Below are 26,480 nucleotides of genomic sequence, written 5' to 3' on the forward strand. Positions count from 1 at the left end.
AACTGAGAAAACAAGAAAAAATTACCCTTGATCACTTACAACAAATTGTCATAAGAAACTGGATTCTGCCATATTTATTTGGTATCATGATGATACGTAACATGGCCACTCCTTACATCCAGTAGTTTCATATATGTCACCTGCATTCTTAGGCCTGTCTTCATTCTTAGGGAAAATCATTTCTCTGCAGTCATTTTCCATATCCACCTACCACATTAATAATACAAAAGAGGTTTAAGGAATTCAGTAATGTACAGCTGGCTTCTGATAACATATTAGAGTGTAGAGTGTGTTTAGTGTCAAATGGCACCAGGGGGTTCTCCCTATCTCCGCATAGTATACATTGTGGGTGTGAAACAGAACACTGTCAATGCCAGAGGTTTAAAGGTGTATGGATTTTGTATATGTGTAGTGTCATGTTCCATTGTTCTTCTGGTCATTTAGCCGCTGGGCCCCTAATGGGACCCAAACATTATCCACACTCCGCCACATGGGGGCAGCCCAGGTACACCAGTATTATAGTTATTTACTCTGGCAGGTCCTGCCACCTAATTTCCTGCGATCTCAGTGGCTAGGACCTAAAAAAAAGAAAGAAAAAAAAAAAAACACTATTGATAGGGGTCAGCCAAAAGGAGTACTAGTTATGCGATTTGATATTATTAAGTTTTTGGGTGTAGGGCTCAAGCAATTTAGAAATGATTCAAATGCTAGTTGTAAGTTTGAGTACGAGGTTATTCATGTTGGCCAAGATTTTTGCAGCTCTGATGAATGCTGAGTTTTTATTTGTATTTATTCATTTTATTCACTTAATTGTTATACTAAATTATTTTCTACAAGTAGCTTCATAGTTCTGGTCAAACTTCATGGTTTATTTTGAATTTAGACAGTGATTTTGAAAGTTAATATTTTGTGTCTGTAGATTTTACATTTGTAACTTACCACCATTGTTATATGATATGGAATAGCGTAATGTAAATCCCAAACTTCACAGCATAAGGTTTAAGGTAAAACTAGCTAGCGAAATAATTAGCACTGTATTAGAAATCTGTTAGATTAGTATAGTATTATCAATTAATCAGTAAAATTTATTAATCTTATTAAATTTCATTGTTAATTAAATTATACTTAAACAGAATCATGACCCAGACTAGAGCAGCAAAGCAATGGGAACAAAGTAACAGGAGTGCTGTGGCTCGTTGGAGAACCAAAGGAGTAGATTCTTCAATGCATCACAGTCTAAAAAAATATGTGAAATGTAAAATGTTTGTAGACCTTTCTAGAACAGGACATTATCTAGCCAAGGAGGATGTCTTTGTGTCTATGCTAGGTGCAGAGACTGTGAAGAAATTAGGTGCCAACTCAGCATTCTGATGGATGTCTATGAGAGTTTGAGGTGTAGGGTAAATGTCCTTGAAGAAATTAATATGAGGGGCCCATCAAGCTCTCAGCGCCGACCGGGCTAGCCGAGTGGGTAAAGTACCTGCCCGGCAACCCAAAGGTCGCGGGTTCGATTCCCGCCTCGGGCTTGGATCAAAGTACTGCAAAAACCTTGGGAGGTGCAATATGGCCACAGAAGCCGATGCGCCAACAACTACCAAATCAAAAAAAAAAAAAAAAAGCTCTCAGCTGCCCAACACAATGCCAGAGCTAACTCCTGTGCATTAGGCAACACAGCGGCAATCTCCAAGACAGAATGTGCTGGTCCCACATGAACTAGTTATTGATGGTGACTCGATTGTCAAGGAGATGGGGAATATACTATGCAAAAAGGATAGGTGGAAGAGGAGCAGTGTATGTCTGCCAGGGGCAAATGTTGATGACATTGTAGAGCAGATATCATCTTTTAAGGGCACAAAAGGTGATATTGTTGTACACGGTGTCACTAAATGACGAGACCCTTGTCGATCAATTCAGCCCTGGAGAGATTGAGAAAAGCTCACAGGGTAGAATTTTTTCAGCGTGGTCTGTGCTTACTAACAGGAGAGACTGCTTCTACAGGGATGGGATACACTTAAACAGAAAGGGTGCAAGAATATTTCCTGATGCTATCGAGGCAGTGTTAGGTGAGTCAGAAATCTGCTAGCTTGGGGGGATTCATAAGTGAAAGTGATTCTTGTACTGCTTCTACTGTAATGAGCAGTAGAAATAGTAGAGAGCAGTAGAGAGAAGCAGTAAAGAGCAAGTTTCTGGGGATTTCAAAAGCTGCTGGGAGTCATCATGGAAAGTAAATGCATGGGCTGTGTTAGGGTAACTAAGAGTAAGAACAGGTGCATGTATACTTGCATGTACACTAATGCTAGAAGTATAGTAAATAAATTTGATGAATTTGAAGTGCTGATCAAGACATCAAGGCAGATACTGTTGGGATATCAGAGACATGGTGTCACCCAAATATAAGCAGTGCAGAATTGGAATTTGGTAAGTACAATGTGTACAGAAAGAATAGACAGGATAGGAAGGGAGGAGGGGTTATGCTATTAGTTAAGAAATACATAAAATCCAAGGAAGTGAAGCCAGTCGAACATCGCTGGACAGTGCTGAACATCGCTGGGCAGGACTTGCTTCTGAATCTGATTTTCCATCCATATTATTAACGCTGTTGCATCTTTGATATAGAACCTGAACGCTGTTTTGTGATCACTGTTGATCTTAAGTGCATTAATCCTTTGACATGTTCTTTCATACGTGCACTGTCCTTTAAAATAGTATTCTCTGTTGAAGCAGCAAGACCTAATTCCATGCAATAGATGATAAACTTTGTCCTGTTTCATACTTCTTAATTAATCATCTTCATTTCTAAATGAATTTTGTTTCGTTTCCCGGCATTGCCAGCACTTGCACTTTCCGTTGGTCCCTTTCCCTTCATCATTGTAATACATAAATAGGAATGAAGAGAAGTTTCTGAAAGTTTGTTATTATATGATTGAAGATTTCAGTGAAGGGGAGCACATTTCACCATAAAAACCCACACAATTGCAGTTATTGGTATTATTGCAAATGCAATAGATCGAGTTTATTACCCATTTATAATTAGATGCACGAACAGAAACGTCCAATAAACTGGAAAGTGCAAATTGTTTTTATTGTTTTATGGTAGTGACCTCCAGAAATGTGTTTTAGAAAAATATCACAAAGGCATTCAAAACTGATTCTTATAACGGGAACGTATGATAACAATGAAAGGGTAGTGCAATTTCCATTATAAATATGACCTTTTAGAGAGATAAATAGCTTAGTTATATAGCGAAAATTTTAACTTCTGAGATCTTGGAATGAATTACCAAAAAACAATGTGTTATCAGGTTCACATTACGATATTTTCACATTACCTCCATTTATTCCTACAGGATGCAAAATACGTTTCCATATTTTTTTTTCAGTTTCCATCGGCTGGCAAAAACTTACGTAAAGTCGAATTTCCATAAGTCGAGTATTACATAAGTCGGGGAGTTCCTGTATTGTTCAAGGTTCAGACGTAAATGGATGTCAGATGAATTAATGAGGCTCGTGGCAGAGAAGAAAAATGCATGGGATGCTATAAATTATCAGGCAACAGAGAAGCCTATGGCACATATAAGCTAGTCTGTAATCAAGACACAAAGGAGGCTAGGCAGGCGAAAGCAGATTACAAGGAATCTTTGGAAAAGGATGCAAAGAAAAACAGTGAAGAGTTCTTTACTTGTGTAAACTCTAGAAGGAAGGGGATGAACCAGATTGGTCCACTTAACATAGATGGCTCAACTACTGATGATCCTGCTCAAGTAGCTGTTAAGCTGAATGAGTATTTTGCATCTACATTCACACATAAGAAGTTATTCAAGGAGGGGAATGAGAGATTATCAAACTCTAACAGGGAGCTAAGTGATTTTGTAATAACTGAGAGCAAAGTGTAGGAGAAATTGTTGAAGTTAAACATGAAAAAGGCACCTGGGGCAGATGGAATCTATCCAGTATTGAAGGAGGCAGCAAGGGAAGTAAGAAAACCCTTAACCATAATTATGAGTCAAGGGAGGTCCCCCATGAACTGGAGATGTGCAAATGTATCCCAAATTCACAAAGGAGGTGCAAAGGGTGACACAAATAATTATAGACCTGTTAATTTAACTTCTGTTCAGAGAAAATAATGGAGTCACTGGTTAAAGAGGTGATACAGGATCACCTAAACAAGACTGCAATAATAGTTCAGACACAGCATAGATTTGTTAAGGGGAAGTTTTATCTGATCAATTTGATTGGATACTACGATATGATCACAAAGGAACTAGATGCATAAAAATAATTTTGATATCATATACTTGGATTTCAAGAAAGCTTTTGTTACTGTTGCACATGGAAAACTGTTGTACAAATTGGAGTGGTATGGCATTAAGGGCAAGCTGCCGCAATGGATAAAGGGATGGTTAAGTGGGAGACAGCAGAGTGGTAATAAATGGACACTGCTCTATGTGGATTAATGTTATTAGTGGAGTCCCCCAGGGTTCAGTGCTGGTCTCATTATTGTTTTGTGTAATTATCAATGATATCGATGAAAGTATATCAGGTTTAATATCCAAGTTTGCAGATGATACAAAGGTTGATAGGATTGTTAATGACAGTAAAGACAGTATGCTGCTGCAACAGGATCTAGAAAAGTTAGGCAGATGGGCTGAGAAGTGGAAACTGAAGTTTAACATTGACAAATGCAAAGCACTGCATATGGGTAGCAGTAACCCATGAGAAACATACCAACTACGTGTGGTATTACACTCAAGGGAGGTGGAGAACGAAAAAGACCTGGGGTAATTGTGCAGTCAGATATGAGGTTCTCTAAGCAGTGCAGACAGGCAGCCAGAATAGGTCATAGAGTTTTGTCAATGATATATAGGAATTTTGCTAGCAGAGACAAGGAGGTGATTATCCCTTTGTATGAGGCAATGGTCAAGCCACACCTTGGGTACTGCATACAAGTCTGGAGACCTCATTTTAGGAAGGATGTAGAGTTGCTAGAGTGAGTACAGAGAAGGGCAGCAAGATTCATGAGAGGAACAAAGGGGGTACGCTTACGAAGAAATGCTTAAGTTCTGCAAATTGCAGCATCTGGAGACTAGGTACCTGTGCGGTAATCTGATTGAGGTGTATAAGGCCTTGAATGTTTTGAACACGTTCAATGCTGATAGGATATTTCTGCTTGCTGAGATTAAGAACCTGGAGGGGCATCGATTGGAATTGAAGAAAGACAGTTGTAGACTAGATGTGCGGAATGTTTGCCTTTAGCCAGTGGGTAGTTGATTGCTGGAACAGACTTCCATCTGTTGTTGTGGAAGTTGATAGCTTAAATAAATTTAAGGCTGAACTAGACAAATATTTGGAATGATCGGATGGATGGGTGAAATGGGAAGGGTTTTTTTTTTTTTCTTGGCTGATGATGTATGTTTTCTTGCATCATATGTCTCATCTAATGCTAATGCTAAATTTAGAGAAGGGGGAAAAGACAAAGATATGGGATCCATAGAGATCACCCTCCCAAGTCAAGTGGAGCAAGACCAAGCCCCACCAGAGGGAAAAGATGGGCAGCAGGGGGGGGGGGGAGAGACCATGGGTAACCTCCTCCTCCCGCTCGGGGAGTGGAGGCAAAGTAGAGACAAATTTGTTTTATTTTATTTCAGCCCACATTGCTTCCTTATAGTTTATCTGAATGTGAATACAATACAATAATAATGAAAGATAAATTGATTTAATTTAAACCATAAAAAAGAAAATAATGTATGAAATTGAGCCAAAATTTAACAAAATTACAGTCAAAGCAAACTTACTTCTTTGTCATGTGGTGATAAAGCAAGCATATCTATGAGACTTTGACCAAATTCTTCCTCATTTGGCACAGGAACATAGGAATCACCATGTAGCTTTCTAGCCCTAGTCTCTACAGTAATAAACTTCCTGAACAGAGTTGTTAACAAAGAGACAATATAAAAACTAATATATTTTTATTAGTTTATTATTACAAAACTAATATAAAAACTATAAATTACCACAGTCACCTGGTAATTTTCTTTTAATTACTGAAGTGAAAATGCCCTACTCTCAAAAGTGATATTAGCATAGTGTTAGTAGAGGCATATGTGCAAGACAGCAAAGCTTATACAGAACCAGTCAAAAAAAAAAAAAAATTCCCAGTTCACCTATCTATTTGCTTCAAACTTTTGCCCACTTCATCCTTGAGTTTATTTAAGATATCAACTTCCAAAACGACAGATAGAAGTTTGTTCCAGCAATCAACCACCTGCTGGCTAAAGGCAAATTTCTGTACATCTATCCTGGAACTGTCTCTCCTCAATTTCATCTGAGTAAGAGGAATAATCCCATCAGTAACTATCATCAGTCCTGCTAGCATGTGAGTGATCAATATACACCCTCTCATCATGTCTAGGCAGAATTGCAGACACTTTCAAATTTAACCCTAACTTGCAACTCCTTTTCAACATTAACCTGTACTTGCTAAGTAAGTCCACAGATCTCCTACTATCAGTATCAACATTTACAAAAATATCACCTTTTATGCCCTGAAAAGATGATAACTGCTCTACAATGTCATCAACTTTTGCCCCTAGCAGACATAGCCTGGTCTTGTTCCGCCTATCCTTTTTGTGCAATATATTTCCTGTTTCTCTTACAATATAGTCACTGACAATAACTAGTTCCTGTGGGACCCGTGCATTCTGCCTTGGGGATTGCCACTATGTTGCATGATCAAGTGCCAGCTCTGACATTGATGTGGGTAGCTGAGAGCTTAATGGGCCCTCAATTTTAATCCTTCAAGGGCATCCACCCTGTTCTTCAAGCTCTCATAGAGGTCCATAATAACTCTGAGTTGGCACCTACCATTATCACACTCTTATCATCGAGCACACACAAAGACATACCCCTTGGCAAACATCAAACAAACAGTACGTTTCATAAGGCTGTGATTCAGAGGACAACCAACCCCCTCAGTTCTCTGCCAAGCCGTGGCACTTCCACTACCTTGAGTCTTTTGTTTTGCTGCTCTGGTCTGAGGAATGATTTTGGTTCAAATTCAGTATAATTAAAAATACCACACTAAACTTATATCCTAATGCAGTAATATTCATTTCACTTTTTGCAAAAAAGAAATCAATGAGAACTATTCAAATTTTTGGGTTACAACATCACTTCTGTATGATATTAAGAGTAGGAGACCGGCGGAATTACTTAACAAATACAGGTCACTGTTGAAAAAAAGCCGTGAATTAGGGCTGAATTTGAAAGTGTCTGCAAGTCTGCCCAGACACGATAAGAGGGAGTATATGATGAGAGCCCTCTGGATCAATTTGGCCCTGGAAAGATTATGCAAGGCTCAAGGGGTAGAATTTTTTTCAGCCTGGTCTGTACTTGTTAACAGGAGAGACTGCTTCTACAGGGATGGGATACACTTAAATAGAAAGGGTGCAACAATGTTTGCTGATGCTATCGAGGCAGTGTTAGGTGGGTCAGAAAACTGATAGATTGGGGGGATACAAGGATTAATAGATTAACAGTAGCCACTGGCAGAGGTGAAAGTGATTCTTACACTGCTTCTATTGGAATGAGCAGCAGCCTGGAAAATAAGATGCAGGATATTTCAGAGACTGCTGGGAATCATTGGGGTACAAGTAAACACATGGGTTGTGTTAGGGTAGCTAAGAAAAAGAACAGGTGCATGTATACTTGCATATACACCAATGCTAGGAGTTTAGTAAATAAATTTGATGAATTTGAGGTATTGTTCAAAACATCAAAGGCAGATATTGTTGGGATTTCAGAGACGTGGTGTCACACAGATATAAGGAATGCAGAACTGGAATTTGGGGAGTACAATGTCTACAGAAAGGATAGACAGGATAGGAAGGGAGGAGGGGTTATGCTATTAGTTAAGAAATACATAAAATCCAAGGAAGTGAAGCCAGTTGAACATCGCTGGACAGTGCAGTGTCGAGTCAGTTTGGTTTGACATAAGCATTGGGAGATCAAAATTGAGAGTAGGAGTGTGCTATAGGCCTAATGACTCTGATGAGTATAATAAGAAACTGTACAGGGAAATAGAGTGGCCAGTAAATCAGAGAGTCTTATAATGGGGGATTTTAATTTCCCAGATATTGACTGGAATTTTGGAGCTGGTCACTCACACACTAGAAAGGCTTTTGTGGATTTATTGGATGATTGTTTTCAATACATCAGCATGTTCGGGAGGCAACTAGAGGGAGTAATACTCTTGATTTGATTATCTGTAGTGATTCTTCATGCATTAAGAATCTGCAGATAAATGAACCACTAGGTGGCAGTGATCACAGTGTGCTGAAGTGGGATTTACTCAAAGAGGTAACTACCATTAGGGGTAAAGGGAAGGGTTATTGCTTTCGTAAAGGCGACTACGATGGACTGAGACAGTATTTAAATTCTATACAGTGGGACCAACTGATGATGTTACCAAGAGCAAATTCAAAATGGGAAGCATTCAAAGAACTTATCTTGGAAGCTACTAGGCTTTACATACCAACTAAGAAATATTGTTCAAGGTTTAGGCCTAAATGGAAGTCAGATGAACTAATGAGACATATGGCAGAGAAGAAAAATGCATGGGATACATACAAATTAACACGTGACACAGAAGCTTATGATAGATACAAGTTGATCTGTAACCAAGTTACAAAGGAGGTTAGGCAGGTGAAGGCAGATTACGAGAAATCTTTGGCAAGGGATGCAAAGAGTTCTTTACTTATGTAAACTCTAGAAGGAAGGGGATGAATCAGATTGGTCCACTTGATATCGATGGGTCAACTGTTGATGATCCTGCTCAGGTAGCTAACAAACGAAATGAATATTTTGCATCGACATTCACACATGAGAAGTTATTCAGTGAGGGGAATGCCAGAGGTGTATTCAACTCTGGCAGTAAGCTAGAGAATCTTGTAATAACTGAGAGTAAAGTGGAGGAGAAATTGTTGAAGATAAACACAAGAAAGGCACCTGGGGTGGATGGGATCTATCCAGTTATATTAGAGGAGGCAGCAAAGGAAGTAAGCAAACCCTTAGCCATAATTATGAGAGCTTCCTTGGACTCAGGGGAGGTACCCATGAACTGGAGATGTGCAAATGTGACCCCAATTCACAAAGGAGGATCAAAGGCTGACACAAGTAATTATAGACCTGTGAGTTTAACTTCTGTTCCGGGAAAATTAATGGAGGCACTGGTTAAAGAAGCATTGCAGGATCATCTAGACAAGACTTCAGTTATAGCTCGGACACAGCATGGTTTTGTTAAGAGGAAGTCTTGCCTGACCAATTTGATTGGATACTATGATGCAGTCACAAAAGAACTGGATGCAGGGAATAACTTTGATATTATATACTTGGATCTTAGAAAGGCTTTTGATACTGTTGCACATGGAAGACTGCTGCACAAATTGGAGCAGTGTGGCATTGGAGGCAAATTGCTGCTATGGATAAAGGGGTGGTTGAGGGGGAGAAGACAGAGAGTGGTAATCAATGGACACTGCTCATCGTGGACTAATGTTATTAGTGGAGTTCCTCAGGGTTCAGTATTGGATGCAATACTGTTTTCTGTATTTATAAATGATATTGATGATGGTATATCAAGCTTAATGTCCAAGTTTGCAGACGAAACGAAGGTTGGCAGGGTTGTCAAAGACACTACTGACACTATGCTGCTGCAACAGGATCTGGAAAGGTTGAGCAGATGGGCTGAGAGGTGGCAAATGTAGTTTAACATTGACAAATGTAAAGTACTATATATGGGAAACAGCAACCCCAGAGCAACGTATCAACTCTGTGGTACTACAGTGACAGTGGTAGAGAATGAAAAGGACCTGGGGGTGGTTGTGCAGGCAGATATGAAGTTCTCTGAGCAGTGCAGACGGGCTGCAAGAGTAGCTCATGGTGTATTGTCAATGATATATACGAATTTTTCTAGCAGGGATAAGGAGGTGATTATTCCCTTGTATAAGGCAATGGTCAGACCACACCTAGAGTACTGTATAGAGGCCTGGAGGCCTGATTTCAAGAAGGATGTAGAGCTGCTGGAACGAGTACAGAGAAGGGCAACAAGAGTAGTGAATGGAACAAAGGAGTGCTCTTACGAAGAAAGGCTTAAGTTTTGCAAATTACAGTGTCTGGAGACTAGGCACCAGCGAGGTGATCTGATAGAGGTGTATAAAGCCTTGAATGTTTTGAGCATGCTCAATGCTGATGGGATTTTCCCTCTTGCTCAGGATAATCACCTGAGAGTGCATAAATTCAAACTGAGGAAAGACAGATGTAGGATAGACGTGCGGAAATTTGCCTTTAGCCAACGGGTGGTTGGTTGGTGGAACAGACTTCCATCCCTTGTCGTGGAAGTTGATAGCCTAAATAAGTTTAAGGCTCAGCTGGACAGGTATTTTGAATGAACAGAGGGGTGAAGTGGAAGTGGTTATTTTATTATTTTTTTTTTATTTATTTATTTTATTTTATTATTTTATTTTTTTTTTGGCTGATGCTGCATAAGCTTGCTTTCTTGCATAAAATGCTTCTACTAATGCTAATGCTAACCACCACTGCAGTTAGACCTAATGATACGTTAGTGATTACTAGGAATACTTGAAACACCCAAAGTACTATTTATCTCTGGCTGCTGCAACCCCTAAAACTATTTTATTACAATCAACTGCTCTTCATAGTGCTTCAAAAAGGTATAGAAGATCACAGCTCCATTACATTTTATTTTGTGTAGAAATTTAAAAATAAGTGGAACGTGTTTCAACCTGGACAAGATGACTTTTTTAAATTATAAAGCTCAATCATCTTCAGCTTTTCTGTACCTCTGCATATTTATAAATAGTATTATCAATCAAAAACTAATTTATAAAAATATTTAAATCATGAATTATGTTTTCAAAATCAACCTGACCAAATTTAACATCAAAACTTTCTAAAAATGATTTCTGTATGCACTTTAAAAAAAGTTAAGAGTCAGAACCTGAAAATATATTTGAAAAAAGAAAAAAAAAAGTAGTATTTAATTTCAAAATTATCTTGTTATGTAAATATTTCCCAAACCAATTTTCAAAATGAATAATTCCTGATGAATTAATGAGGTAACTAAAACAAATGATTCCTGATAAACTAATGAGTAACTAAAAAAAATAACTTCTGATGAACTAATCAGAATATAAATGCAATGTTAGCACAATCTCAATTAATTCAGCCCTGGAGAGATTGTGCAAGGCTCATGGGGTAGAATTTTTCACAGCATGGTCTGTGCTTGTTAACAGGAGAGACTGCTTCTACAGGAATGGGATACACTTAAATAGAAGGGGTGCAAAAATATTTGCTGATGCTATCTAGACAGTCTTAGGTGGGTAGGAAAATTGACAGACTAAAAGATTAGAAGTAGCTGCAGGCAGAGGTGAAAGTGATTCTTGGACTATTTCTATTAGAATGGAGGGTGAGGTGCTGGGGTTTTCAGAGAATGGCGGGGTCATCACTGAACAAATAAATACATGGGCTGTGTTAAGGTAACTAAGATTAAGAATACGTGCATGTATACTTGCATGTACACCAATGCTAGGAGTATAGTAAATAAATTTGATGAACTTGAAGTGCTGGTCAGGACATCAAAGGCAAACACTGTTGGGATATCAGAGATGTGGAGTCACATAGGTATAAGCAGTGCAGAATTTGAATTTGGGGAATACAATGTGCATAGGAACGATAGGGAGGAGGGGTTATGCTGTTAGTTAAGACAAAATCTAAGGAAGTGCATCCAGTTGACATAGATGGTCAGTGCAATGTTGAGTCAGTTTGGTGTGACATAAGCACTGGGAAAGAAAAAATGAGAGTAGGAGTGTGTTATAGGCCTAATGACTCTGATGAGTACAATGAACAACTGTACAGAGAAACAGAGTGGGCCAGTAAATCAGAGTGTCTTATAATGGGAGATTTTAACTTCCCAGATAGTGACTGGAATTTGTGGGTTGCTCGTTCACACTTCAGCAAGACTTTTGTGGATTTACTGGATGATTGTAATCTACAGCAACACGTTAGAGAGGCAGCCAGAGAGAGTAATACTCGTTATCTGATTATCAGCAGTGATTATTCATGCATTAAGAATTTGCAGGTAAAAGAACACTAGGTGGTAGTGATTGCAGTGTACTGATGTGGGATATACTTAATACTTAATGATATAACTACCATCAAGGGTAAAGGGAAGGATTTTTGCTTTCATAGATTGGTTGGTTGGTTATTGGAAGTTTAATGGCGCATCAGCAACTAAGGCTATCATGCGCCAAGTCTAGAGTAATAAAATATAAAATAGCATATCTAGTTAATATATTATACACAAAAATATGGCATAAACCATTTACAATATGTTAAACATGAGGTTCTTTCATAGAGGAGACTACAGTGGTCTCAGACAGTTTTTAAATTCTGTACAGTGGGGACCAACTGATGATGTTACCAACAGCAAAATCTAAATGGGAAGCATTCAATCAAGAATCATGGAAGCTACTAGGCTTTTAATACTGATTAAGAAATACTGTTCAAAGATGAGGCCTAAATGGATGTCAGATGAACTAAAGAGACTTGTGGCAGAGAAGAAAAATGCATGGGACGTATATAAATTATTAGGCAACGCAGAGGGCTATGGTAGACATAAGCTAGTCTGTAATCAAGTCACAAAGGAGGTTAGGCAAGCACAGGCAGATTACAAGAAATCTTTAGCAAAGGATGCTAAGAAAAACAGCAACAATTTCTTTAGTTATATAAACTCTAGAATGAAGGGGATGAATCAGATTGGTCCACATGATATCGATAGTTCAAGTGTTGATGATCCTCTCAGAGAGCTGACAATCTGAATGAGTATTTTGCATCTACTTTCACACATGAGGAGTTATTAAAGCATGTAGAGTGCTTAATGATTTTGTAATAACTGAGAGCAAAGTGGAGGAGAAATTGTTGAAGTTAAACATACAAAAGGCACCCAGGGTGGATGGGATCTATCCAGTTATATTAAAGGAGGTGGCAAAGGTAGTAAGCAAACCTTTAGCCTTAATTATGAGAGCATCCTTGAACTCAGGGGAAGTCCACACAGACTGGAGAGGTGCAATTGTATTGCCAATTCACATAGGGGGATCTAAAGGTGACACGAATAATTACAGACCACTTAGTTTAACTTCTGTTCTGGGGAAAATAATGGAATCAGTCGTTAAAGATGCATTGAAGGATCAATTAGACAAGACTGCAGTAATAATTCAAACACAGCATGGGTTTGTTAAGGGAAAGTATTGTCTGATAAATTTGATTGGATACTATGATGTGGTTATAAAAGGACTGGATGGAAAAAACATTTTGATATCATATAGTTGGATTTCAGGAAAGCTTTTGTCACTGTTGCGCACGGAAAACTACTGTACAAATTGGAGCACTATGGTATTAAGGCAAGTTGCTACAATGGATAAAAGGGTGATTGAGTGGGAGAAGACAGAGAGTGGTAATCAATGGACTAATATTATTAGTGGAGTCCCCTAGGGTTTGGTGTTGGGCCCACTGTTGTTTTGTATATTTATCAGTGATATTCATGAAGATATATCAGGCTTAATGTCAAAGTTCGCAGATGATACAAAGATTGGCAGGGTTGTTAACGACAGTAATAACAGTGTGCTACTACAACAGGATCTAAAAAAGTTGGGCAGATGGGCTGAGAAGCGGAAACTGAAGTTTAACATTGACAAATGCAAAGTATTGCTTATGGGTAGAAGTAACCCCAGAGTAACGTACCAACTGTGTGGTACTATACTTAGGGTTGTAGAAAATGAAAAAGACCTGGGAGTAATTGTGTGGTCAGATATGAAGTTTTCTGAGGAGTGCAGACAGGCTGCCAGAGCAAGTCATGGGTTATTGTCAATGATATACAGGAATTTTGCTATTATGTAAAAGGAGGTGATTATCCTTTTGTATAAGGCAATGGTCAGGCCAAGCACTGAGTACTGTGTACAGGTCTGGAGGCCTCATTTTAGGAAGGATGTAGAGTAGCTTGAGCGAGTATAGAGAAGGGCAACAAGATTGGTGAGTGGAATGAAGGTGTCTTCTTTCCAAGAAAGGCTCAAGTTCTGCAAATTACAGCATCTGGAGACTAGGCACCTGCGAGGTGATCTGATTTAGGTGTGTAAGGCCTTGAATAGGTTGAGCAGGCTCAATTCTGATGGGATTCTTCCTCTTGCTCAGATTACGAACCTGAGGGGGCATAAATTCAAATTGAGGAAAGACAGTTATAGAAAAGATGTGCAGAAATTTGCCTTTAGCCAGCAGGTTGTTGATTGCTGGAACAAACTTCCATCTGTCATTGTAAAAGTTGATATCTTAAATAAATTCAAGGAGGAACTGAACAAACGTGTAGAGGGAATGGATATGTGAAATGGGTTTTTTTTTTTTTTTTTTGGCTGATGCAAAATAAGGTTTCTGTCTTGCATCATATGCCTCTACTAATGCTAATCTTAACAGCAAACTTAACTAGCCATCTTCTAATGAATTTTTACTTAATATTTAATACAGCATTTAAAAAGTTTACAAAAACTCAGAACAATTATGGCCACATCAGCCAACTGGGCATTTGAATTTCTTATCAAAATTTCAGAGTAAGAAAATTCTATAGATTAAATATGATAATTAAAATATTTAGTTCCTGTGGCCTCAGTAGAGGCCACAGCAACTGGTATCAGTTCAAGTACAAATTTTATGGAACAGCTTAAATGATAAATACAAGGCTGCATGGCATCAGATTTTATGGAACAGCTCCAGCACAAAAACCAAACAGCACAGCAGAGAATGTCTAGTGTCGACTTCCCTGATGCACAACCTGTCATAATAAATATTTGGAACAGAAAGACGTGTTGTGGGGTGACAAATCACAGTGCATAATTTTCAGATCTCACGGCAATGTATGGATCTAGCAGATGGCTGGAGTATGTCAGTTACTGGAATGTCATTCCAACTGTGAAGTTTGTTAGAGGTGCTGGCATTCTCGGGTGTTGCTTTTTGTGACTTCAGCTTGAACTATTGGACACTGAATACCATGTGGATATACTGACATTACGGACAATTCTGCATTTGCTACACCATAGCAGCAGTATGGAAAAGATCCTTTTCTGTTTCAGCATGATAATACACCATATCATACGGCACAGCCTGTAGTGATCTCGTTTGAAGATACAGACATGCAAAAGCTTCCCTGGCCTTACGAGAGTCTCAACCTTAACCCCAACGAACACTTTCAAAATGAATTGGGATTAAAATCACAGCTCTGCTAGGTTTGTTAACTATAAAATAATTTATTATATATTATATAATAAAGTATATTTATATATGTACATACATATATAAATATACAAATATAAATATACAAGTCACAAAGGCAGTTAGGTAAGTGAAGGCAGATTGCAAGAAATCTTTGACAAAGGATGCAAAGAAAAACAGCAAAGACTTCTTTACTTATATAAACTCTAGAAGGAAGGGGATGAATCAGATTGATCCACTTGATATCAATGGTTGCACTGTTGATGATCCTTCTCAGATAGTTTATAAACTGAATGAGTATTTTTCATCTACATTCACATATGAAGAATTCTGTAGGGAAATGGAGGACAGAAGCTTATTAAACTCTAACAGGTAGCTATATGATTTTGTAATAACTGAGAGCAAAGTGGAGGTGAAGTTAAACATAAGAAAGGCACCTGGAGTGGACCGGATCTATCCAGTTATATTAAAGGAGGCAGCAAAGGAAGTAAGCAAACCCTTAGCCATAATTACGAGAGCATCCTTGGACTCAGGGGAAGTCTCCACTGATTGGCGATGTGCAAATGTATCCCCTATTCACAAAGGGGGATCAAAGGATGACATGAGTATTTACAGACCTGTTAGTTTAACTTCTGTTCTGGGGAAAATAAAAAAAAAGTCAATGGTTAAAGAAACATTGCAGGATCATCTAGACAAGACTGCAGTAATAATTCAGACAGCATGAGTGTGTTAAGGGGAAGTCTTGTCTGACCGAGTGGTCAGGAGCGGGAGTGCAGTAGCACACGCTCTTTGAGTAGACCGGGGTTCAAGCCCCTGACTGCTGAATACGGTCGATCTGCCAACCCGCACTGGACCAGCGTGGCAGATTATGGTCCATTTCCCTCAGCATGAATTGTTGAGGAGGCTTCCATCCTGCAGTGGGTTGATAATGGCTACACTTTACTTTTTTTTTTTACCTTGTCTGACCAATTTGATTGGATACTATGGCGAATGAAAAAGACCCAGGGGTATTTGTGCAGTCAGATATAAAGTTTTCTAAGCAGTACAGACAAGTTGTCAGAGGAGGTCATGGGGTTTTTTCAATGATACACAGCAGCAGTTCCCAACCGGTTTTTTGCGACCCCCCCAGTGGTTCACAAAAGTGTTCCAGGGGGTTCGCACTAAAAATTCTGTAATGGTGTCTGCTTAGATTTATATAGGTATATTTTTGTAAACTACAAAACAGTTTAATATTAATTTATGCAGTTCAGTTCAAAATTTATATTTAGTTGTGATTTGGGTCATATGCATTTTTTTTTTCATTCTCAAAGACCATTGTTATGTATAGGCACTTAATAATAATTCTATATTTTAGTAATATAAAATTATTATATTATTTTTATATTAAATTATATTAATATAATAATAATTTACATTGAATTACTATATTGCAATACTGCTTTTAAAAACGCAATACTGGAAATATTTTATAATAAAAATTCAGAACTATTATACGATTTTAGAGAATATAGGCTTAGTGGTTCACAATAAAAATATGTTTTTGAAAGGGGTTCATGAGTCAAAAAAAGGTTGGAACTGCTGATATACAGGAATTTTGCTAGTAGGGATAAGGAGGTGATTATCCCTTTGTATAAGGCAATGACTGGGCCACACCTTGAGCATTACATACAGGTCTGGAAGCCTTGTAGGAAGGATGTAGAGTTGCTAGAACAAGTGCAAAGAAGGGCAAGATGGTGAAAGGGGTGCCCTTACCAGGAAAGGCTTAAGTTCCACAAATTGCAGCGTCTGGAGACTAGGCACCTGCAAGGTGTTCTGATTGAGATGTATAAGGCCTCGAATGGTTTGAGCAGGCTCAATGCTGATGGGATTCTTCCTCTTGCTCAGATTTCGAACCTAAGGTAGCATAAACTTAGATTGAGGAAAGACAGTTGTAGATGTGCGGGAATTTTCCTTTAGCCAGCAGGGTGATTGATTGGCTGTAACAAACTTCCATCTGTCGTTTTGGAAGTTGATAGCTTATATAAATTCAAGGAAGAACTGGACAAACTTTTGGAGTGAATGGATGGTGAAATGGGAAGTGTTTTTGACTGATGATGTATAAGCTTGCTCTTTTGCTTCATATGCCTCTACTAAGGCTAATGCTGATATATATATATATTTAAATAATAAATAAATAAATCTGCAGGCATTGCCAATCCACTGTAGGATGGGGGCCCTCCTCAACAAGTCATGTTGAAGGAAATGGACTATAATCTGCCATGCTGGTCCAGTGCAGGTTGGCAGATCAACCGTATTTAGTATTCAGGGGCTTGAAGCCCAGTTTACTCAAAGAGTGTGTGATATTGCACTCCCGCTGCTGACCAGTCGATTACAGAGAACAATATGTGTGTGTATATATGGGATCTGGAAAAGTGGCCCCTCGCATTTCGCCTCCTGTAGATATTGAGTAGGTTACAGAAATATAAATGATACACCTAATTTTTTAATAATTCTAATTTATTTTGTTTTAATAGAATAAATGCACATTATTATTGTTTAAAACTCGAAGTTGTATGCAATGCCTCTAAGGTAATCAATCACATTACGATTTTGAAAATCTTGGACTATTCTTTTGATTCTAGCAGAAATTGCAGCACACTTCTTGTTTCTTTGATTGCCTGAATTACCGGCAATTAGTTGTGTAATTTCAAAATTGTGTAGCCCCTTGTTGTTTCTTTAAAGAATCAATGAATCTTTAAAGGCTGGCCTCTCCGCTGTCTTCTTCCAATATACGTATCTTCAAAGTAGTTTTCAATCACCATAGCTTCAATGGGGAAGTTATCAGCTTCAACTAAATCTTCAAATGCTTGAATAATGCTAGCAGGAGGAATAAATGCCAATGCCAGAATCATTCAGATCCAACGAGCAAATTCATGGTCTTGTTCGTATCAAGCTTTTAAACCTTCATTCTGTACCTTTCGCCAAATGCTTTGGGAAAGATGAAAAAAACAACTGGTATTTACAATACCAGGAAATTCTTGTTGGAAGGCTTGCATGGCACTGTGTTCAAAATCTGTAATAAGTTGTTGGAGTTGGAGACCCGGTTGTAGATTTTTAACTTCTTGAAGCAACTTGACATATGTGGCACGAGTTTTGTTTGGCAGAAGCGCATAGACCACTGGAATAACTGCATTGAATTGAACCACATGAATTGTATAAAACTGCTGGAAATGTGTGGGTACTGTGCTAAAAGTTCCATCAGAAAACCACTCCTGGCTATGCGCCAATAACTGAAGATTGTTACTAGTGGAAAAAATAAGCATGTGACCCGGGAGCAGTTCATCCTGAGAATCATACGTCAAAAACTGTTGTACATTGCCATCAATGATAATTTCTTGATAATTTTGTGGAATTACTAGGTCCTGGAGATTGCTCGGTAAAGCAGGAGTACCATTGTTGCATCGAACATGACAAATGGTTCGTTTAAGTGAATCCTTTTTAGGAAGTAATGCCGTGACATTGGCATGAGTCTCTGCAATTACTGATGCAACAATTTGCTGTGGCCGTTCATTCGTGGTTGTTGCATGTTGCCGTATTTGACCAATCAATTGCAATGCTTCCGATTTTGCATCTTGAGCTGCATGGTTATGTTTAGTTATGACTTTCACAACTGGGCCTTCCAAACCCTCTGTCCAAACGCCCTTTGCAGGTGGAACATTTTTCACAAACCCAGATTCCATGTTTTTCATCTAGAGTTCTCTTTGAAAACACGTAAATGTGGTTGTCATCATCTACCAATTTTCTTTTGCCTCTTATTGACGAAACACTTTTTGCCATTGTACACACAGGATTAATCAATCAAGATGCAAAAATAATATGCAGATATTGCATTGCCTGTGACGCTCAGCTTGTTCACGCGATGCACCACCGATAATGAGGCGGCAAAAACAGCAAACGCGCGCTGTCCACTGCACCAGGAAATGTGAGGAGAGCCAGATGCAGGAACTTTTATTGTTTGAATTTAGACAAATCAGAACAAGATTCACTTGTTACTGAAAAGACTCCTATAGGATTAGTCACTGTTCCATCCCCCCCATTTCCGTCACTAACCACGTGACTATCGCCCTTGTGGTCAAGTATGTATTTTTTCCATTGTGAAAGGATTAACAGTTCCAGTTAATCCTTTCACAATGGAAAGAGAACCCTGAAGACATACAAAAGGGGAGAAATTAGTTTAAAGGCTACATGACAATTTGTACACGAATGTAATTTTGAAAATTTGTTCGGAAAAGTTAGAGTTATCGGAAGTTCAGTTCGAGTAATCGAGAAAGTTTAACATTGAATCTCCACTAAAGGAACTGGAACTTCAATAAAAATTCGAGTTATCGAGAATTGACTCTATTTACATTTTTGTAACCTACTCATTATCTACTGGGGGCGAAATGTTTCAGAGGCGAGATGTGGGGGGGGCAAGATGTGAGGGGCTACTTTTCCATAAAGCTGTATATATATATATATATATATATATATACACTTTATTACATAATATATTATATACATACAGTGGTGCTCAAAAAAACACATCACTTGCAAAATTCATTGAATTTCTGTGAAATCTGGCAATATATCATATCTTCTTCTTCTTTGTCTTTGCCTTCTTTCCACATTTATATGGGGTCGGCATTTCCGTCCTTAATTCTTTTCCTCCATTCTTCCCTATCCTGGGCTTCCTCTCTCCTCCATCCTCTCTCTTTTAAATCCTCTGCCGCCTTGTCCTTCCATCTCAGCTTAGGTCTCCCCCTCTTCCCCATCACCTTCAACTTTTCACACCTCTTCCCCACATACTCCTCACTTCGTTCCACATGTCCAAGCCACCTCAAACTAGATTCCTGCATCTTTTTACTCAGAGGCCCACCTTAACAGTACCTCTGATGTAGTCATTTCTTATCCTCCTGTCCTTCCTCGTCACACCACACATCCATCTTAGCATCCTCATCTTCTTCTCCTGGGCCCTTGTAATCGCCCATGTCTCAGCACCGTACATCAATGCAGATCTAACCACAGTTTTATACACTCTTCCCTTCATTCTACAATTTACTTTCTTATCACACAGCACCCCACTCATCTTTCTCCAGTTCAACCATCCACATTGCACTCTATGCTGTATTTCTGCACTCAATCCTCCATCCCTCTCAACGTTCGATCCCAGATACTTAAATTTCGAAACTGATGGTAGCTTTTCCTCCTGCAGTTTTATAGAACTTTCATCTTCTCCATTCAATACTATATATTCTGTCTTTGTTCTACTTATCCCCATGCCTCTCTCTTCCAATGCTTTCCTCCATTTCTCCAATTTCTTCTCTACCTTACCTTGGGATGGTTTGCACAGTACAATATAATCCCTGAACAGCATACTCCATGGTGCTCTACTCTTCACTTCTCTCACCAACACATCCATTACCAGATCAAACAGATATGGGCTAAGAGCTGATCAGTGGTGCAGTCCAACTTCTACAGAGAACCCCTCAGTCATACCTACACTACTCTTAACCTGAGTCACCGCTCCCTCATACATTTCCTTCACAAGCCTTACGTACTTTTCTGATGCGCCCTTCTCCCTCACGCATCTCCATTCCTCTTGTCTGGGCACTCTATCATATGCTTTTTCCAGGTCTATGAACACCATGTGCAACTCTACTTGCATCTCCCTGTATCTTTCCATCACCTGCCTTAAAGCAAAGACCACATCTGTTGTTCCTCTTCCTGGCATGAAACCAAACTGTTTCTCTTCTATTTCCATCTCCTGCCTTATCCTTCCTTCCACAATTCTTTTCCAGATCTTCATGGAATGAGACATTAACTTTATTCCCCTGTAGTTCCCACATTCCTGCACATCACCCTTTCCTTTATAGATTGGCACAAGTATACTTTCCCTCCACTCATCGGGTATCCTCTCCTGCTGCCACAGTTTTTCCATAAAGTCCCATAGGATATCGATTCCTTCTTCTCCCAGACTTCTCCATACCTCTACTGGTATCTGATCAGCACCTACTGCTTTCCCACTCTTCATTTTTCTGAGTGCACTTTCCACTTCTTTCCTGCTTATGCCTTCCACTACTCTTTCATTCGTCTCTCCATCCTTGCATAATGCTCTTGGGGTTCCCTCATTTAATAACTTCTTAAAACAGTCTTTCCACCTTTCCTTAACCTTCTACTGGTCCTGTATAACCACTCCCTTCTCATCTTTATCTGTTTTATTGATGAGAAGTCCTTTGATGCCTTGTCTCTCACTTTGGCTATTCTCATCAATTGCCTATCTCCATCTTTCCTTCCAGTTCCCCATAGGCCTCGTCCACTGCCCTCGCCTTTGCTATTGGTGAGGGCAAATAGCAAATATATCATATATGTTTTGTAATAGCATCACCCTATTGCATCATCCATCCAAGCTCTCTTAGATTATGTCATGTGCCACACAAGATTGCATCATTCTAGCAGCAGTATAAATACGGTGCATGTGCCACGAGGCCCCAGTATTTTGTGCTATTGCAATGGCTAAGTTTTCACAATTAACACCATGTAGGAAAAATGTTCCTGCTGCATTGAATGCAAACATTTTATGCATGAAATAGCTAAAAGGATTCACTGTAATCAGTCAATAGTGACATGTTTATTACAAAAATTATTAGAAACTGGCAGTCTAAACAGAAAGAAAGAAAAAACGAAAGTTGACATCCACAAATATCTTCTGCAGTGCAGGACAGATTTCTGGTCCATCTGTGTGTCCAAAACAGAAGATCCTCATGAACAGATTTTAAAACAGCATACAGGAGTAAAGGTAAGTATAGGTAGACACCTTTTCTCATCAGGATTAGTAACATGTCACCAGAAAAAATCTAATTTTCACACAAAGCCGAGCACCTAAAGTGGGCAAAAGAGCATGCTAATTGGTCTGAGGATCAGTGGAAATGTGTTATTTTCTCTGTTGAATCAAAATCCAACTTGCATGGTTTGGACAGCCAGCAGACTGTTAGGCGAAGAAGGAGAAGAATTTAATCCTGGATATATCAACTTCACAGGGAAACATTCTGCATCTCAAATGAAATGGGGCTGTATTTCACAGAGAGAAGTTGCTCATCTTGAATTTTTATTATTATTATTATTATTATTATTAGCCATATTGTGCAAGGAAGCCTGAGGCTTATGCTGCACCAGCCAAAAAAAATTTCTGAGTTACCCTGTGTGTGTGTGTGTGTGTGTGTGTGTGTGTGTGTGTGTGTGTGTGTGTGTGTGTGTGTGTGTGTGTGTGTGTGTGTGTGTGTGAGAGAGAGAGAGAGAGAGAGAGAGAGAGAGAGAGAGAGAGAGAGAAGTAGAAGGAAATCACCAAGAAAGAGAAGAATGATGATATCCAGCTGAGGACCCTGGGTGTGCCAAGCCCATACTCACCAGATGTGAGCCCCTGGGGTTATGAAGGGTACAGTGAATGTGAGGTGGACAAAGGCATTCTTGAGACAAAATTACATCCCACAATTAGAGATCACTATGGGGATGTTGCCATTTGCATTCTTCAAGACAATTCTGCTTTATGTCATAAAACCAAAACTGTAAGTAGTAGTGCTCATAAAATTAGCAAAAGTTTTAAATTTATGAAATGTAGCACCCTTGCTTAAATAAATGTAATTTATTTTGCTGTCTTTACTGTCCACATGTACAAAAATGATTAAAGGGTAAATCAGTTTACACAATATGGTGTAGTTTACATCAATTTATGTGACATGGCCTGCAAACAGTCCACATCCCAAACAAATTGAAAATTGTTGGAAAAAAATGGGTGTTTCAGTAATATAAAAGAAATTCTTAATTCTTAATTAAACTCTATAAGTAATTCTAAAACACTTAGAGCTGCAGGGGACATTAACCCATGTTTGGTGCCATGAGATTCCCCAGAAATACATTCAGAACCTCAGCATTCCATGCCACAACAATGTGCAGCAGTCATCAACGCAAGGAGTGGGCCAACAAAATAGTAGTGCATTTTGTTATGTTTTTTGGTTATATAGCTGCCTTCATCCTAGTAAGATAAAAGTAATGAAAAAAAATCACTTCTTTCATAGAATTTTTGTTATTATATGAACCATATAATAACAAAATAATCCAAAATAACATGCCGTTATTTTGGAGAAAAGCACTTTATTTCATTGTATATTTACCCATACGGGATAAAAGTAAATTTTTCTGCAATTAATAGTTTCATATGTGTATTGGTATTACAATTTATGTTCTTTGCAGCTAAAAGATTAACTGCCAGCTTAAGAACAACCTAAAAAATGAGTTGATACAATTTTTTAGCACTACTATATATATACACATGTATCAACTCTGTGGTACTACACTGACAGTGGTAGAGAATGAAAGGGACCTGGGGGTGGTTGTGCAGGCAGATATGAAGTTTTCTGAGCAGTGCAGACGAGCTGCAAGAGTAGCTCATGGTGTATTGTCGATGATATATAGGAATTTTTCTAGCAGGGATAAGGAGGTGATTATTCCCTTGTATAAGGCAATGGTCAGGCCACACCTAGAGTACTGTATACAGGTCTGGAGGCCTCATTTCAAGAAGGATGTAGGGATGCTGGAACGAGTACAGAGAAGGGCAACAAGATTGGTGAATGGAACAAAGGGGTGCTCTTACGAAGAAAGGCTTAAGTTTTGCAAATTACAGTGTCTGGAGACTAGGCACCAGCGAGGTGATCTGATTGAGGTGTATAAAGCCTTGAATGGTTTGAGCATGCTCAATGCTGATGGGATTCTTCCTCTTGTTCAGAAAAATCACCTGAGAGGGCATAAATTCAAATTGAGGAAAGACAGATGTAGGATAGACGTGAGGAAATTTGCCTTTAGCCAGCGGGTGGTTGGTTGGTGGAACAGACTTCCATCCCTTGTCGTGGAAGTTGATAGCCTAAATAAGTTTAAGGCTCAGCAGGACAGGTATTTTGAACGAACAGAGGGGTGAAGTGGAAGTGGTTAATTTTTATTTATTTATTTATTTTTATTTTATTTTATTTTATTTTTTTTTTTTTGGCTGATGCTGCATAAGTTTGCTTTCTTGCATCAAATGCCTCTACTAATGCTAATGCTAATAAATATACTTTATAATATAATATAAATTTGCTTACTGATTCTTAAAAATGTTCACACACATATATATGAATTTAAAATTTAGAGTTTGGGGTTCTGCCTGAATCATAAGACTTTGGTGTGTGCCTTTGGTGCCTGTCTGTAAACCATTCCATATGAATCAAAAACTACAAAGGGTACTAGGAAAGTTTTACAATATGACGCAACAATGAATCACAGGAAGCTGCTTGTTGCTGCATGTTGAGACATGTTCATACGTGCATAGTAGCCACCGCGCCAAGTCGATGGGCTCAGTTATTCATTAGTAGTGAGAGTGTAAAGTGCTTGCGACGGCATCGTGGTCACGAAATGAGATAAGGACAGTTTTGCGGTATAATTTCGTGCGTGGTTTAACCATAGACCAGTGCTTAGAAGAAATGACTCTTGCACTAGATGATGATTGTCCACATCGTAAAACGATATTCAGGTGGTATAGAGAATTCCAAAGGGGAAATTTCACTCTGGAGGATTCGGAGAGGCCGGGAAGGCCACGAACGTCAGTTACGGAGGAAAACGTTACTGCTGTGAGGAAAATGCTTGACGAAAACAGGCGAGTGACCTACCAACAGATAGTGGATACTTTGGGCCTAAATGCACCAGCAATTCGTTCGATTCTGCAAGGTCATTTGCACGTGAAGAAACTTTGTTCTCTCTGGGTGCCGCATCAACTGACTGAAGAGCAGATGACACGACGTGTGACTTGGTGCCGGGAGATGTTAAAAAAGTTTGATAAGGGACAATCTCGGTATGTGAACAACATCGTGACAGGTGACGAGACTTGGCTGTACTATTACGATCTGCCGACCAAGGCTCAAAACAAAGTTTGGGTCTTTGATGATGACGACACACCCGTAATTGTCAGAAAATCCCGATCTGTAAAGAAGAAAATGATAGCTGTATTTTTCAAATCGAGTGGAATTGTGGAACGTGTCGTTTTGGACACGCAGAAGACAGTCACAGCTAAGTGGTATACTGAACAATGCCTGCCTAAAGTCATTGGATCTATGAAGAACCTGCGGCCAAAGTCAAGAATGGACACCTAGTACCTCCATCACGAAAGTGCTCCAGCTCACCGCGCCAAAGCCTGCACCGAATATTTGACCACGACAGGACTGAAACTTCTCGAGCATCCTCCCTACAGTCTAGACCTTGCTCCCTGCGACTTTGCACTGTTCCCGCATGTGAAAATGAAGCTAAAAGGGAGGCGGTTTTCCAGTGATGAGGACCTTCTACGGGCTTGGGACAACGAGTGTGCTTTACTCCCTAGTGAAACTTGGCAGAACTGGTTTAAAGATTGGTTTCGGAGGATGGAGAGGTGTATTGAATGTAGAGGAAATTACTTTGAAAAAATTAAATAAACAAAGCTGTATTGCAAAACTTTCCTAGTACCCTTTGTACTTACCTTGAGTAAACAACTCTTCCCAAATTGCTTCTGGATACTGACACAATCCACAAAGCCCTGACACTCATTGTTTATGGTCCTTCTTAATAACAGATCACTCATTAAAAAAATAATCTGTTAAAAATAAAAAAAATAAAATGTATATATATATATATTAATAGTTATATTAGTGATAAAAGGAAAGCAAGAAATAAAGCAAAGCAAGAAAGTTAAAAGACAATAACTAATATTTATGGGTTAATGCAGTTGCAAGCAATCATGCAATACACCCACAATGTCTACAGAATATCAATAGAAAAAGTAAATCAATCCAATAATAAGAATACCATCAAGGACTTAAGAAAACGCAAAAAAAAAAAAAAAAAAAAAAAATTATTATTATTATTATCGCTTTTTACCGACAATCTAGATGACTTCAACTGGGGCCAACCACCCAGAATGAAGGCAAAAAACGACAAGAAGTTCTCTGTTTCTGTGATGATCAATATATGCTAAGTAATTTAAATCTAAACCAAATATAAACCAGTATAGGCCGAACATAAATCGAATATAAATAAATCGAATGAAGATAATTAATTAAGAAAAATTTTGAAATATTAGA

The 26,480-nt window shown here is 38.7% G+C and overlaps 1 protein-coding gene across 2 annotated transcripts in view; it reads right to left on the reverse strand.

Annotated features, from left to right (window-relative positions):
• Nucleotides 1-26,480, reverse strand: part of LOC150084779 (AP-5 complex subunit mu-1-like) — a 222,972-nt gene that overhangs the window by 178,383 nt on the left and 18,109 nt on the right. Inside the window, exons 2-3 of one of the 2 annotated variants that reach the window (XM_090375538.1) lie at nucleotides 25,880-25,993; nucleotides 5,793-5,919 (exon numbers count right to left, since the gene is read on the reverse strand). In XM_090375538.1, coding sequence (XP_090231664.1) covers nucleotides 5,793-5,919; nucleotides 25,880-25,947 — 195 coding nt within the window. In that variant the 5' untranslated portion in view covers nucleotides 25,948-25,993. Of the gene's footprint in view, nucleotides 1-5,792; nucleotides 5,920-25,879; nucleotides 25,994-26,480 lie in introns of those variants that run through there. The other variant, XM_090375539.1, reaches the window with a different exon arrangement.

Source organism: Mastigoproctus giganteus, chromosome 6 (assembly GCF_048544385.1).
Source record: "Mastigoproctus giganteus isolate SK-2022 chromosome 6, ASM4854438v1, whole genome shotgun sequence".
NCBI classification, from domain to species: domain Eukaryota; kingdom Metazoa; phylum Arthropoda; class Arachnida; order Uropygi; family Thelyphonidae; genus Mastigoproctus; species Mastigoproctus giganteus.